This window comes from Anopheles coluzzii, chromosome 3, assembly GCF_943734685.1.
Source record: "Anopheles coluzzii chromosome 3, AcolN3, whole genome shotgun sequence".
In the NCBI taxonomy this organism is placed as follows: domain Eukaryota; kingdom Metazoa; phylum Arthropoda; class Insecta; order Diptera; family Culicidae; genus Anopheles; species Anopheles coluzzii.
The window spans coordinates 799,846-816,268 of NC_064671.1; the positions used below are offsets into that span (position 1 = coordinate 799,846).

At 45.8% G+C, this 16,423-nt stretch overlaps 1 protein-coding gene across 3 annotated transcripts; it reads right to left on the bottom strand.

Annotated features, from left to right (window-relative positions):
• Positions 1-4,826: 4,826 nt before the first annotated feature.
• On the bottom strand, positions 4,827-7,946 carry LOC120958013 (formin-J-like). Of its 3 annotated transcripts, XM_040380538.2 has the most exons (4): positions 7,731-7,946; positions 6,456-7,037; positions 6,296-6,389; positions 4,827-6,223 (listed from the first exon to the last, which is right to left on the bottom strand). In XM_040380538.2, exons 2-4 carry the CDS (start codon positions 7,029-7,031, stop codon positions 4,962-4,964), a joined length of 1,932 nt encoding a protein of 643 aa, XP_040236472.2. In that variant the 5' UTR covers positions 7,032-7,037; positions 7,731-7,946; the 3' UTR covers positions 4,827-4,961. The 3 variants fall into 3 exon arrangements, with proteins under 3 accessions (XP_040236472.2, XP_040236473.2, XP_040236471.2); XM_040380539.2 differs by lacking the exon at positions 7,731-7,946 and having other exon boundaries at positions 4,828-6,220; positions 6,456-7,635; XM_040380537.2 differs by lacking the exon at positions 7,731-7,946 and having other exon boundaries at positions 4,828-6,223; positions 6,456-7,635.
• Positions 7,947-16,423: the final 8,477 nt, after the last annotated feature.

Consider the following 16,423-nt stretch of genomic DNA (forward strand, 5'->3'; position numbering starts at 1 on the left):
GCATACATTGTAGGAAGAACTGTTTCAGTTTGAGCTGGTTCACCGTGGCCGTCTCATCTATCTTAATTGCCACCCCCGGGTACAGGGGCTCTACGACCGTTCCGGCTGCCGGTAGGTCTCCGTCGTTTCCGTCAAGCAACTACTTGGCAACTATATTTGTATATACCTCCATGAGGTTTGTGTATGTGTGTGCCTAGAGTACCGCACAGTAGGAAGCAATAAATATTTTGCTTCCAACGGGACGGTATTCTAATATTTGTAGCGTTGTTATTGTTCAAACAATGTTCGTCTTTCATTAAACGACCGGCATGTGAGGGGAACGAGGGGACCTTTTTCAGGAATTATAGTTAAGTAAACAGCTTTCCCATTAAGACTGTGTGAACGAGATTACCAACCGTGGAAAGGTTACTGTTACAGGGTTAATTCAACCGGAACGTCGCATGCGGTATGTGCACGGTCTGAGCGTTCCTAGATGGCACCATGCCAAGCGAGACTCAGGCTGTGTTGAACAAAGCTGACACTGTATGTTCTCGTCAGTCCTGGAGCAAGCGTACCAGAATAGGCTTCTCAAAGCCATTTCATTCAATATGGAACCCAAACCAATCCAGCTCTAGTCCAAACGGGTCTTGCTTCTCGCCCGACATCGCATCCTCTACATTGTTTCAGCAGCAAAACCACCACAAATACTTCCCGAAATCACGTGTTTACATCGTTGCATCAAGTGTGACTCCGCAGCGATCTATCGCATTGCTGCCCCTCTTCACTGCACATGCATCGTGTGTTTGTGTGTGGAGGGATTTGCGACGCAAAAATACGTCCTGCCGCAGTCAAAATACGATCCCACCGCACATGCCAAAGTTGTTGAGAAGAAAGCTGAGAAGGAAATGGCGAGAACAAGTGGCAATTATCAGCTAGGGGGAGACGGCTCCTGCGTTTAATCGTATTGTCGTGGGGATGATGAAATTTCAGCCTCAGCTTGAGTCGGCACAATGCTGACCATGCCGTGGGTTAGAAAGGCTCACCTTGCCGCGTGTGAACTTGGTGGCTTCTTGCATGGCTGAATTGGGCGGACATGATCGTGTACCGTTTGTTTCTGACGTCGATCGCCGGCTATCAGTTCCACCGGAGCCCGTATTCGAAGGTCAATCGAATCTGGCACTTCTGGTGTCTGTTTTTGTTGTGAGTCTCTTCTTTTTGTACTCATCTCATTCTCCTTGCGGAAGAGATAACCTGAAAACACGGGAAGTCAGGTCTGAAGCGTAATTTCAAAGATCTGGATCACGAGCACGCCTGCGTTTGGGAAGAGATTCCAAAGTACGCTGGTCAGGGTGATCGGACCATGACAGGTTGTAAACAGACATATGGCATCATTTCTGGAGCGGAAGATCTTTTGATCATTGGATGGAAATGGAAGATGTCAAGCATATTGAAGAGTCTTCTCTCGCTTTTAATCAGTGATCAAGAAAAGTGAAGTCTCACATTTACCTGCAGGTGTAAATTGGCAAGTAGACCACTAAAGATCAGATGGACTCTAAGACCGGTCTTGCTAACACTAAAGAAGCTAGAATCGTGAGTAACCATTCTGTTACGCACCACTTGCACTTGGAAGCTGATAAGTGGACGAAGTGTACTCGATTCTTCTTATCTTATCGGAATGTCAACGTTCACTAGCCAGCGTAATTGGTGTTGTTGTTTATGGGGCGTTTCTTTTTATAGTGGGGCTTGTCACTGTTACATAACGGATCGCCAAACCCCTCGCAGGTACACTATATGTTGATGTTGTTGATCTTGTTGGTGGTAGCGGATAAAAGATAATGCCCAGTTTAATATAGTAACAACACATGAGTAACCTTCCTAATCAACAAGGTGTGCAACAGGCAGAAGTGACTATTTATCAGTCTTTCTTTCTTTGAGAAATGTCGCAGTTGCCTCTCTTTCTCACACACTCTTTTACTCTCTATCCGATCGTACCCCAAAATAAACAGCATTGCCGAAAATCGAATCGTTAACCTTGGGGTGGATATAATTGAATACCAAATGCGTCCCGGTCCACCTTGCGCCCCACTAGGTACAGGTGGGCTGAACGTTAAACGATCGTTCGAAAGTATTCAATTAAAAGGGTGAAAACATTGAGTATTCGTACACTTTCCCTCCGCTTTCCATTCGTTCTTGTTCTTAGGGGGTTTAAAATGCAACGAAAGTGTTCGCAATCCGAAACGATCGGTCCACCCAGGTTTCCTTGACCTATATCTTGTGGTCAACACATTCCGGCTGGTCGCTGTCGATGAGGATGTCCTTCCTTCTCTTCTGGCGAGTTGTCTTTTGGGTGCGATCGAATTACAATCAATCGAGAGAATCGTTCATTGAAAAATATCCCAAAGGTTAGGCTATTTTTAGCTGTTTAGATTCTGGGCGAGTGTTTTTATTTAACACACGGAAGATCACACGATCTTGGCTATCTTTGGCGGCTTGACTAGGTGTGCAACACGCTTTTGCAGCTTTGTACGGAGGTGAAGCACTTCTAGACTAGCTGTCTTCACTGACGGGCTACTTCATCGCGGCAACTTCTGATGCCAACAGCGGACTTACCGCGTTGTTGCATCTATTCCCCCCACGGCGAGGGTCAAAACCGTGCAATCGAATCGGGGCGGGGCGTGACGAAGCTCCTCGATTCCTAATCGGATGATATAATTATCGGTTCGCTGTTTGTTTACTAGAACCGCTCTTAGTGCGCAGTGGAACAACAACACACATTGTTAAGCGCCAGGCGTCATCACGTCACCCTGCGACTGACCGGCCGGCCGTCGTGCCTTCTGCACTGGGCCTGTACCGTTGAGCCGATGGGGGGTAAGTGTCTACGTAGTGTGCTTGGCTTTTATTTTTCACCCCATTCCTTCCGTTGTTTATCGCCACCCTCCATAGTCTGTTTGTGTGTGTGTGTGAGTTGAAGTGAAATGAAGTGTAGCGAATGCGTCTCCACGCTGTTGTTTACGTCCAGCCGTGATCGTGCCGGCCAACAAACGCTCTCGCCAGCGTGTGGGGGCACGGCACTTATTAGCAAGCTTAGCAGCAACAGCGAGAGGTTTTAGCATATGGGCACGATCCGTGTTTCAGGTTGCCGTTGTTGCTGGACAGGAAATGAAACAACACCCTCCTCGATGGGGGTCAATACAGACAAACAGCCGGGAGGAGCGAGAGGCCCATGAAGTTGGGAAGCTATTTTGGTCCCGGGGCGACGTATTAAGACGTTGCTAGAATGAATATTGAAAGCCAAAGATTAGAGACCAGCTGGGTGGATTACCACAGGGAAGAAGGAAGTGCTCGTCGACTGCAAACACTCGGCGTGAAGTGCGAAGCTAATGAGTCATTTCAGAGTGTCATTTCGTGCTTGAATCGTAGAAGCGGGCAAGATTCAATGCGTATATTCTCCCTTTCTCGATATTTGTAATCGCATAGTCATTTCATTACATTCGTAATGCATTGTTTGTTTATTGAAGAAGGCAGAGCAGAAGTACGGGACACACATGACGACACGTGAGGGTATACTACTGTATGGCGGCGTTTGGGAAAAACAACGCTCTTGTCATCCGATCGCAGCAGATCGTTTGCCTCGTTGGAGCAAGTGTTCTTGGTGCTGGAGAGCTGGGGATCGCTTGGGCCAGTTGGTGGTCAGGCCGGTGAAGCCGGGCCCATGGGTGACGATCATATTTCACTGTCACTTGCGTGGTGCTACTCGACTGTGAAGGGAGTGGAGACAATCACTGATAATGGCACTGTTGACTTATGACTTTGGAGTGTTTGTAATTAGAACAAGTACAATTAGAACGTTTGGGAGAGAAGGGATCAGTTTTTACATTGTAAAAATAAATTCTTTCCCTACAGAACATTGTACACAATGTATTACATATGTTCAGGAACGAGTAAAAGCGTCATCGAAAGGAAAAGTAATCCTCCCTTCTAGAAGTTTAGGGTGCGACAGTTCATGCGACAATCTATGCACGGACACTGCACACAGTTAACGGTGGCTGATGCCGCGGCTGATCGTGCACTAAACAAACCCCCACCAGGGGTGCCAATAAAGCGCCGATGTTAACAATTTATCGTCTTGCTGCCGGTCGCGCTGGCGCATGTTCAAACAAGCCGTCTAGACACCCGCCGCCCGAAACCGGTCCAGTGTCGAAGTGGACAAGCGGCCGATGATCAAGGTCCTTTCCGCCTTCCGAACTAAGCCAGATATGTTGCTCGAGCAACACTAACGGTATTCTGAGTGTTTTGTTAGCTTCTAGAGGAGCGACAGGAGAAGGAGAAGTAGGAGGAAAATGGAATCAATTTCCATTTGAATTGTCCTATTTCACAATAAAGCTGGATTTTGCATATGTTTTGTGGATGTTCTAAGCTTTGTGGTGTGTAAAAAATATGTTATTCATGTATGGATTGGAATGTTGACCAATCCACACATAGTTATTAGTAAATAATTGAAAAGTAATATAATAAAACTGCAGTAAAAGATAATGAGCCTATAGAGTACCATTTTTAAGATGTAAATCAAATGAAAAGAACAATATCAGCAATAACACAACTTGCGCTGTTTTTCCTTTTCAGATATAGATGGCGTTAGCAAAGATTTCAAAAGTCACATATAGATGGCGCAAGTATCGCGGGCGTCCCAGCCAACCCTGATGGTATGCAATTTGCATTACAGCAATTTGTACCCAACATACTGTCCTTCCCGTACAGATATTAAGCTGTTAACAAGGCAAGTAAGCTAGAACTAATGATATAGTTCGTCATTAAGATGAACTTCGATTTTGCCGTAGAATGCATTACTTGAAACCTTAACCTTAATTAGGGAATACTTAATTCACAAATTACGCAATAACAAATTACAGACTTATCTCTTATCAATCATTTATTCTTCAGCACATCACACCCACTTGGCTTTCCCCAACCTGTGTCGATCACTAGTAGAAATCGTACGCCGCCAACGGTAGCTCTGGATGCATCTGTTGCATGGCGGACGCTTGAAACGATGTGCCACCGTGGATGGGCGCCAGGGACGATCCTTTCACGTAATTGCTCCCAAACCGGTAATTATCACCGGCAGCATAGGAATAGTGTGCCTCCTGGTTGTTTTGCCCGCCTCCTAGAGATGAATTCATGTAGCTGCAACTGCTCGTACTGTACGACTGCTCTGGGAAGGTCGCGTTCGTATGGCCACCGGGTGATGTGGTGAGGTCCGAAGAGTGATAACCATAATTGACGGTAGCCTCGTTTGTTATTAGATGGTCGTAATTTGCCTGTTTGCTGTGTGGCCCCACCGAGGGGATGTTGTTGTTGTTATTGACGATACTGCTGCTATTATTGTTGATACTGTTGCTAAAGTAGGTCCCACCGGTGGATGTCCCTCGGTAGGAGGTGTAGGACGATTTTTTGTATTGAATTTGATCACAATCGTACTGTCGCGATCGTGACACACTTAGCGAGGTGTCTGCGATGGTACCCTTCCCGGTAGGGGTAGAGCCAACCTCTTTCTTGATGTATCTTAGGACATCCTTGGAGGAGCTGTCTTCATGCGGAAGATTACTATAACCCGAATCGTTTGCAAAGTATTTCCCGAGGTGATGATCGGAAGATACCGGTGCGATACAGCTTTCGTTTGTGGACGGTACATAGGAGCAGGATTGATTGGAATACGTTCCAGCAATCGGTTCACCACCAGCCGGTGTCGCGCCAAATATGTATTCGGGACTTATTTGATTACATTTCTTGTATATAGCTCCACTACCAAGGTCGAGCAGAGTGGTCGGAGTGGTTGTAGCAAGTTGATTCACCAGACCCGATGCACTTCCATTGCCACTGCTGTGGTGTTGATGCTGCTGTTGCTGTTGACGAAGGGGCTGATCTAGTTGAAAGATTTCTTCCGGATGGAAGCACTCGTTCATTAAGCTGGATGCGCAGGAGCCATTTGCAGGGCCACTGGCGGTTTCGTAACCGGAGGACGGTGTGAAGGACTCAACGGTCGATTCGTACGATTGCCAAGTTGTACTGGAGTGGAGATGATTCTGGAGGGGCGTATGATGCGTATTAGACGGATCGAAGAATGCACCGGTTCCGGCGATTCCTTCGGAAGATCTTGTGAGAGAAGCAGCCGACGAGTTGATTCCAAGCTTGGTCCTACAAACGCACGGTGTACGCGTGCACGTTGAGCACTTGGAAGAGTCTTCTGAAAACATGATAGACGTGATGTGATTACAAATTGTTTTCTACATCATGCAAAACGAGCTAATTCACTTACCATAACTTGGATCAGGAATCAGAGGCGGTGGCTGAAGTATTTCCGATCCCGTAGTGCCACCATTCACCTTACTCGATGCTTTCAGCGACATAAGCTGCAATGATCAAACATACAACACATAATTAGAATTTCTGAAGTACCCTTCCGTGTCTCTATTTACCTTATTCCCCAGTGCCGCATCTCGAAGCAACAGCACGGACAACTTCTTACTCTTGGCCGCCGCACCCTTCGTGCCGTTGCCCGTCGCTCCAATCATCTTTCTCGTTTCACCGGACGTCTTCGATTCCGGCTTCGGATGGTCATGGTTCCCTTTCGCCTGAAAGAAGATGGCTTTCTCCGTGTGGCGCCAGTAGTGCGTGACGGGATAGCCACAGTGTCCACGGCACGGCAGCACCTCCAACCGACCCACCTTGCAGTGCCGATTGGGACAGGCCCGTCCCTGTTGCTTCCGGCGTGCCTTATCACAGATGGCGGGACGCAGATTGATTTGGCCCCCGTTCGGTAGCTTACAGCGCGCGGTACAGATGAGCACACCGAGACAGCTTTTCTTCAGGATGCTTACGTTGTGGTTGTTCGTATTGCGCATCGCCCAGCCCGAGATGTGCTTGCGGGCGTGATCGTCCGTCGGGTGGTACACGTGCCGCACGTGGCCGTCGGCCCATTCGTTGAACTTCTCGTACGTTAGCTCCTGGATGAAGGGGATGTGCGCATCATTGATGTCCCATTCGCCGGCCATTTTGTACTGGAACCCACGAACAATAATAAGTTTATGGAGTTTACACGAGCAGCCGGTAGGTTCTGAACAGTGCTGGGCACTTTATGTTTAGATTTATGAAGAATATTTAAACACATCTTCCATCTATTTGGTAATATTCGAATTGATCTATGTGAACGTCCTCAAAAGTGCATGGAAAGAACCATTGTGCCATAACTTACATGAGAAGAAGGCTTTCACATTTTATGGCCTGGCTAATTGAGATCAGTCTGATTGGAATCGAAATCAATCCATTACATGGGGTAACGCTGATAAGCAACGATAGAAGCAAGTGTAATTATTTTATCAAAACCAGTTAAAAATCAATTAAAACACAATGCGTTTCATCAATGCCAATAGAAATCATAGCGTTGCGTTTCTATCTGTAGTACTGATGATGTTTGATGCTGTTGTTATTTTGGGGAATTATTTTTATGTATCAGCATGTTACTACAAGGAAATCTAGCCACTTTCACTGAGGAGATCAATTTAGAGGATGCATATAAAATAAGCAAGACTAACTAACAAGGTATTATACAACGGCGCTTAGTAATTCATGAACTTTTATAACATCTTTTTCCGACGTCTTTTAGTAAAAAGTGCCTTTGTCTCATGTCGAAATACAGTGGAATTTTCGAGCTCACTGTGGTTGTTAAGCAGTCTTGAACCATATTTACTTACTTTATCTTAAAGAGATGATTAATGTACACCAATTAAGTATTTATTGTTTTCACACTGAATCACTATCACTAATCATCGCTTGTCGCTATCACTTTATACAAAAATAAAGCTTAACAATATGTTTTTCACCCACTAGTCCACACTGTTTTCAGTGGCTAGTAAGGCTAGTTCACTGTTGAAACGACACATGCATTATTTTTATAAAATTGTTGAATAACCGACAATTTAGCCTGCTGTCAACACTTAAAACACAATTTTGTTAACATATCTCGCAAACTTTACAGCACAGCTTGCACCTTTCACGCACATTCACTAAACACCCCAGCAAGAGTACAATTTTCCTCCATTCACTAAACGCTTTTCCACACCTTAAGCATAACCCGACGAACAAAAGCGCGTTGCAAAACCGAGGGCGAAAAACTCAATGGCGGTCGGCACGCGTGCTCGCCTCCAACGATCGACACACTATCGTCGCGAGCTGCGGGAACAATTGAACGAAATTTGATGAAATGTTTGTTTCTTGTAACGCTATGCATCACCCCCCTACGCGAGCTTATGCTCCCGATTTATGTTGGCTCTCGCGCTAGACGCTGTGCTCTCCTGGCGTGGCGTTTTTCCCTATGCTGCCCTCGGCACGATCACTAACTGAGATGTGTTTCGTGTTTGGCCCAGCCTAGGAAACCCGTACACAAAAAACAACCCAAACCGAACCGAAATGCGCGGGGGGAGATCGTTCTCTCACCCTCACATTTTTCTGCTCTTCAGCAGCGTTGGGTTTTCCTGCGCTTGTTCTCCTAAACAAACACACAGCCACAGTTTGAGAGGGGTTCGCGAAGGGGAACACATAATAAATGTCCCACGGGCATGCGATTGGTAGAGCGGCAGCGACGATTGGTGGCGGCATCAATTACACAACCTAACCACCATCTTCTAGCACAATCATCGCCGTCATCATCATCATCGCCGCCGTCGTCGTCGTAAAACACTGTTTGTGGGATCTCATTTGTCAAAACACATTCTCACTGTACGGACGGAGTTGCTGCCGTCGCTCGTAACATGGATCGTTCGCTCGAGGGATCCTTCTTGGAGATGCACTCTCGTCTCGTGGGCTGACTGCTCGCGTACTGAGCAATTTCACCAACGATAGAAAATGGGGTTGAAAACGAGTGAATAAAAAAAGCAAGGGAAAACATTCGAGAGGGTGCAAATGAACGAAAGCCCACTCGTTCACTCCTCGACACTCGACCGATCTGTTTTCTCGTTCATCCGCTCGCGGGGTGATTTCCATTCCCATTTTTTATGCGCAGTCCAGACACACCAGACGGGCGGGGTGTGGGTAGGTTTTTTATGCGCGCTGGCGGTGGTAGTGGGAAATCATGCTCACCACCCCACCCTCATCGGCAGCGAGCGTTCGCACTTGCGCTCGGTGATGATGATGGTTGTGGGATAGTAATTGTTGAGAGCGAGAACATCCATGTTTGAATTCGGAAAAACGAACAAGCGAAAAACGCTCTCTCGTTTGAGAAAACCTGCAAAGACTCCACCTTTTTCCATGAGCGTGCGCTCGGTGGTGGCTTTGGCCAATGGAAATAAGCGCCGCCTGTTTTCAGGGAGCTTGCGGTGGAAGGAAACAAAGGACCAATTTTCCAGCAAATTTGAAGAAACCCCTCGGAAGGGTTATGTTAACTCGCGTGAAACGGCGGAGTAAAATGTTGGTTTCCATTGTACTGCTTGCTACAATGCAACAATGTGAGTGGAAATGGTTACATTGTGTGTGTTAATATGGATGACAGTTATAAAGGACTAAGTAACATATAATTGGAATCAAAAAGGTAATGTAATGTTGGATCTTGATTTTTGAAAATTTTAACTCACGTTTTGAAGACCTTCATGTTGAACTGTCTTCCAGGCTCCATACAGTGGTGAATAAACGGCTGCCACCAACACACCTCGTAGTTCGATGAACCTTGTCTGGAAAAAGCAAAGAAAAATAGAAAAAATAAGGTTAAGTTTAGTCAAATAATTTACACTCAACTTCATCAGCTGGACCACTTCTGTATTGAATATGTAATATCTATATTTTCCCTCCTCTCTTTCAACTGCTCCAGTTTCCCACGACACCCAAATCTGTGCAGAATCCACCAACTGCCATCGCTGATTAAGTGTCAAATGATTGATGAACAATCAGCGGCGACGGCTATGATATCCTGAGGAACACTTTTCAACTGCCAGTGACGGTCGTACAGCCATGGACAGCTTGCTTTGCTGTGAGGGTGTAAACCGTTTTCCCACCAATCAACTTTAAACTTGCCGATATCGATCAAAGCCGATTGATCGGCGGGCGTACTTTCACTTCTCGCTGGCAGAGGTTGGAATGTTGTATGATTTACGATGCAACTGCCTCAGTTATGCGCTATCGTAATGACCATCGTCACATAAACAGCACGCATTCGGTCAGTCCGTCAGTTCCAGTCTGATGATTTCCCCTCTTGGCGGTGACGCGGTGAGGGAATCGATAGGGATTGATGATGGCGAACAGATTGATAGAACCTACCACACTACATTGCTTTGGAAGCTGTTCTTTGGCTGCTGTAACTTGCATCAAACAAGTGCGTTTTGGTGCAATGTAGTATCAAGCCTTTTCCTTAATACAATAAATAAATTAATCTTTTAAACTCTCTTCACAAAGATACCTCTGGTGAGTGCCAACATTGAACCATTTTTCCCTCCTCATAAAGCATTCATTTAGCAAACCATATTACAACCGACTGCGACAGTTTAGCCAAACAAGTCTCAAGCTCTCGGAGACTCTCCGTTCCGTTCGGTCGCCTGCTCGCTAGTGAGAGAAGCCCGTGAGCTCGATTCCCACTCTCGCCGATTTACCCAAGCCCGCATAATCAACTCCGCAGCCGGGACACGCGGGGTGAGCTTATCCGGCCGGGGTCGGGATTGGAAAATCTACGCCACGACCCCAAACAACGGCAAATCGTTGTGTCTCTGCCACACTGCCAGTGATTCCCCGGAGCTGCTTTGAACCGGCCTGGTACCGGTCGCGTCTCGCGTTTGCGTTTTGATGAAAATTGATTATGTTTTCGATTCATTTTTTCGTCTGTTTGGTGCTGTAGTTCCGACATTTTATTGGGACTTAATTGATGAAAATCCAGCACCGCGCGCGCGCCTGCGTACCGCACTGCCTTGCAACCCCCTTTCTAGGCGCGGATTGGTGTGAAAGTGTTTGGCACCCCTCAAAAGTACCGCGAGCAGGGTGAGGGAGATTTTTTTTACAGATATTTTAAATAAAATTGTACACAGAGAACAGAGAATGGAAAAAAGCAGAGTGCGGAACCACTTTCCGAGAGGGAGAAATGCGAGGGAAAACACTGTCTATTGACATTTCATATTAAAATCTTCGATATGTGGGACATTTCTTTTGCTTTTTCCCAACACGAGTGTGTGTGTGGGTTGTTCTGTGTACTTTTCAATTTGTACACGATGGCGGAACAAGAACGACTTTAGTGGAGACTTTCCACTGACACTCTTCGATGCCGCTTCGTTGCTGTTTGTTCCTGTGTGTCCGCAATCAATCTACCATTTCGTTGCCGAGGAAAACACACATACACGCAGTCAAGCCAAGGCCGCCGCCCTCATAATTCTGCCCCCTGGCAAAAACACAAGAAGCCCCGAAGGATTCGAAGGGATACGCACCAGCGGTTCCCACGTTCGAGTGGCTAATAAAACCATCATCCTTGCGCGATGTTTGGCAGTTTTTCATACTGGTCGCTGGTGTACGTGCGCAAGAAGTTGTTTGTGGGGTCCGCTTGTGGCTGTGTGTGTGTGTGTGTGTTTTTTCCTTCCTTTCTTCGCTGTTCAAAGTTGACTGTCGATTTCCTCCCGATCCCGGCCGGAAAAAAAAGGGAACGACGGACGATCGTCCTTCTTCATTTGCGGGCGCGCGCATCGCACCTTTTGCGATCCGAAGGGGGAGATAATGGGAGTCATTTCGGTGTGTTTTGTTTTTATCACTGGCGGGTATCTAGTTCCGGTGTGGAGAAGAAGAAACTATTGCTCACATTATCCGGAACCGTGTGCGCTAATCAACGGTGACGCCCGGGTTATCTATTTTGCGGTCGTCGATTGATGGGTAACTTTTTTTGTGGTACTCTTTGTTTTTGTTTCTGTTTTCACACAAGCCAAACATAGGAGGGCTGAGGATAATCCGTGGCGAAGGGGTGAGAATATTACACGCTCATAAAAAGGTGACCGCACCTTTGGCATCGCTTTGTGAGGGGGGTGCGTTTTTTTCTCGTGAGAATTTCTTGTGGTAGTTGCCAAACGATCTATGGGTGTATTTTTTTTTGTTTATAGAAGTCAAATATTTGATGGGAAACTAATGTTCATTGTATTCTTCAGGTGTTTTGTTCCGTCACCTCTTTGCTAGTGTTTCACACCAAGGGTAATTAGGCAAGAGTCATTCTGCTCACACAACTACATCAGAAGAGCTCCAGTTGATATGAGATACAGTTGATATGGATATTGAGAAATTGGTATTTCTAGTTTCAGTTTCTCGTTGAACGATATCCTTCCAGAAATACAGGAAAAATATTCCTCAGAACATCTTTTTCTTTAATTCGACAAAGCGTTTTCAACAGAATTGGATAATATCCATACTCCAAACAAACCCTTTGATCAAGATCTCAGATTATGAACGTCCAGATTCCAAGAGCCTCTATAGCAGAAGGTAGCAAGTTAAAGGTTACGATGACTAGCATATGGGATGAGGAATTTAGATGAACGATGATCCTCTAAACAGTATTTCACAGTAATCATAACATCAGATAAGATCAAAGAGCAGGTACAGAGACCTTACCTTAGATATCTTAGTATTTAGCTGAATGGATACTCTCCTCTTCATGAATGATTCATAATAGCATGCTCTTGTTCAAGAAACTGCAAATTTAGTAAAAGATCTCGAAATAAACAAGAGTTTGTTTGCATTTTTCATCTCATACTTCAGCAATATGATTCAAAACTGTACATACGCTCTAGACCTTCATTAGCTATACACCTCGTAACCCAATTTCCACCCTACGAATGTCCCATTCCCTCTCCAGGTTATCATAAAAGTGGAATGTGGCTATAATGGCTACACCTTCTGTCAACAAACAATGATACTTCCACGATGACGTGGTATAAAGCATACAGCCATAAATGGATGGCCACCTATCAATTGTAAATCAATAGCACTTCATCATCACCGCATTAGCACACTTCATCGTCCAAAAGTCCTTTCGATCTATCGCTCCACCACGCGCCCATTGATGCGTAACACGCTGCTCCGAAACGATACGCCAACAACGACGACAGCGACCACGTGTCATAATTCACCCTGCAGCATTAGCTCCCCTTCCTGTCACTGCGCACGCACCATCGCAATGCATTCGTGCACACGGAGGGATGATACACCACGCGCAATGGCCACCCGTGTACCCTCATCCGACTGCCGCTGGACGATAAATTTTTCAAACATCATCCAAAAAGACCACCGGCATCCACACGTCCCGGGAAATTAGTCATCGGGCTATCTCGACGCTGCAACATGCTGTACAATATGCTGATAACGGCACGCGATTGAAAATGTTCCCCCTTTTCTTCCTGCGCTGGGTGCATTACTATACATTTGTGTTGCTTTTAAATTGCATTCTGCGCGAGGGTGTCTCAAACAAATGCACCCTGCAAGCATCCCCAGCAGCGGTACAGACACTACTGTTCCGAAAAAAAACAGATGTTTCTGTTTGTTCCGCGATTTCAGCGCCCATCGGCGATCGAAACGGGGAGTTGCTTGCACTGTTGGCCATCAATCTAGCTGGACCTTCTTGTGCGAGGGTCCATACTAAGTACATCCCAACGAAAGGGGGCCCTTGTCGGCAAAGGCCCTTTAATTTTGTTGGTCAATGCGTGAATAAATTAAATGCTCCACTGGACACCGATCTCGCCCTGCTAGCTGGATGTTTGGACAGGGAGTCGCTTCAATCTTCATAAGCTACTGTTAGGCAGGGGGTGGGATCGAAAAACCCATATCATAAAACGCATGGCCTTACCGTGTCCGTACCGAGTGCAAGTGATGGCAATTTAAAAATTAAAGGGCTACAACTTGGCGTCCTGGCGATGATAGGATCTAATGTATGCGCCCTGTATTCGAAGGGAGGTGCACCCAGTGCTCACGGGAACGGGAAAACTAGCATGTCGATGAGCTTGTCAGTAGCGCCGAGTTTGCGTGTCATCTTCGACGAGAACCATATGGTAGGGCAGGTTTCCAATGCACTTTTAAACTCACCATGAAGGATGCTCGATCATTGTTAGTGTGGAGTTTGCTGAAAGGATCAGAACTTTGGTAGTGATATACCCGAGAGCTCCCATCATCACATGGAAACAGATGTCTACTGCCGGATTTTCCGGACAATGTCCAACCTTGTTGTCTCCTTGTGGAATTTCACTTCCATAAGGGCGCTCGTGCAACCCGTCACCAATTTCGATGTGACACCACGTTTCGTGATCGTAACACCGATCAGCCTCATTCCCGCCAGTTTAGATCCATATCTCTATTGTCCACGCTAAGGACGCTCTCTCCCCCCTACAGACATTAGAAGTGGTCAGTTTTAATTGCATGCTAAGCGAGAACAATTTTGACACGTTCCAAATACCGGAGGAGTAAAATTGTGACGCTCAATTAAACCGTGGACTGTGCCGTGCTGTAGCCAAAAAATACCCCTCGAGGGGTTTTTTTTCCAGCGTGGATGGATGAGCTTGCTGTTCCGTGCTGGCGTGGGTTTCGGTGGCTCGTGCCGCACCGGGAATGGGTGGAAAATGCAAATGCATCATGTGCATCGTGGGCAGCAGTAGGTGGGAGTGGTGCATCTGGTATTCTGACGCAATGGCAGTAAATTTTAGGGCCCCGTCATGGTACCATATGGCACCGGTGGAATGTTCTTTGGATAGTGTGTCTAGTGATAAAGCATAAAGCGTTTGAATGGATTTTTATGGACTAGCTAAGTGATTTCTATTGTGGGATGATCCTTGCGGGGTTGTAGAAAGCTGCGAACAAAAGGGGAGGAAAATATTAATGCCATAAAAAGTGATTAGCTCTAGAGGTACCATTTAAGGGAAGATAATGCTCCACAATTTGTAACAATGGATTACCAGGAATTATATTTTATATAATTAATAGAACCTTTGTGAATAATATCAGGTTGTTGAAAAATATGCAGAAAACGTGTTTATAAAAAAAGAGCAACAAAAGACAGCACACTTTTCCAGCCAAATGGGTGGCCAATCATCAAACGCGTATCAAAAGACACTTTACCCTTCAAAAGACGAGCATACAAAAGAGCAAAACGCAAACCGAAGCCACCACCGCTGACACCACCGACTACACCGCTTGAGGACCACAAATGAAACGAAATACCATCGACCGGCCGGCGGAAAATATTGAAAAGATGACAAAAGCATCGCTGGAAAATGGGCATGCGGGTGTTTTAATCGTGCTCAGGTGATGTTTCTTTCCATTTTACTTCTGTTAGTATGGCAGCCGTTGCTTTTTTGTTGCTCTCCCTCCCTCTCTCCCTCTCCCTCTTTCTCTTTAACTCGCTTCTCTTAACACTTCAATTGTCTTTGAACATTAAGCGTTCGGAGGGCTGTTGGGTAAATACATCGTTCGCACAACCCCTTTAGGTCGATGGACAAGCAGAAGGGATAGTTTTGCCACTAGATGTGCCACTGTCATCTCGAGCACAGACACGCACACACACAGCATGCTTTCTGTCGCACATACTTAATAAGCGCATGATGATGACATTCTCAAAGCCCCCTCTTCTTTTTTTGTTCAAACACATCCTATTGTTTTATCAGTGGAGAAGGCTAATGTGGACAGATCATTTTTCTGCCACCTGGAATGTTCTGAATAATTTAGCGCACACATTTCTGTGTTTTTTTAAATTGCTCGAGCAAATATGTGACTAACGATCAGTGCCTAATGGAGGTTCCACAATATAATGTGGTGCAATCAAGTCAAAACAGCAAATAACATGTCGCTTTGGAAAACTTTCATTTCAAATTTCATAGCACAAAGTTTGAACACTTCCGCTGTATGTGGGTTTCTAGCCACCCACATGAACAATTGCCAATTAAAGTCATTCTAAGTGAAAGTTTGGCTTTGTTATTCGAAACTAAATACACGCAGCGTTCAATAAAAGATAGCATTTTTATTCATGCCGGTGCAACAAATCTCTTTATACCACTAACACAATGCCAATGGTCTCACTTTGCTACAGTACGAATTAAACAAATTTCTAAACAACTGCACCCTAAGCCGAGGCAACGGTCACATAAATTTCAATCATCAGCCCAATAGATTCCGTTCCGATCCGTATGACTAATAATCAAAACAACACACAACAATCAATGGCTAATATTAATGAACCAACCATCATCGGCGGTGTTCGCCGGCACGAGACTTCCGAATTTCAGCGACTGCATTAACAACCGCAATAAACATCACAGGAAAAACGAACCCCAACAAAACAAAAAGCCACCACCGGCACACGCTATTAGCATTGCACTGTGCTCGAGCCATTGTCCAGCTCTCGGCGGTGTCTTTTCCGCAGTGCGTACGGAAAATCGTTTCTTCACACCAGCCT

Coding starts and splice junctions, on each gene's coding strand:
- LOC120958013 (XM_040380538.2), bottom strand. CDS start 7,031: ATGGCCGGCGAATGGGACATCAATGATGCGCACATCCCCTTCATCCAG. Junction 6,390..6,455: donor ATGCGGCACTGGGGAATAAG/GTAAATAGAGAC, acceptor TGATCATTGCAG/CTTATGTCGCTGAAAGCATC. Junction 6,224..6,295: donor GATTCCTGATCCAAGTTATG/GTAAGTGAATTA, acceptor TCATGTTTTCAG/AAGACTCTTCCAAGTGCTCA.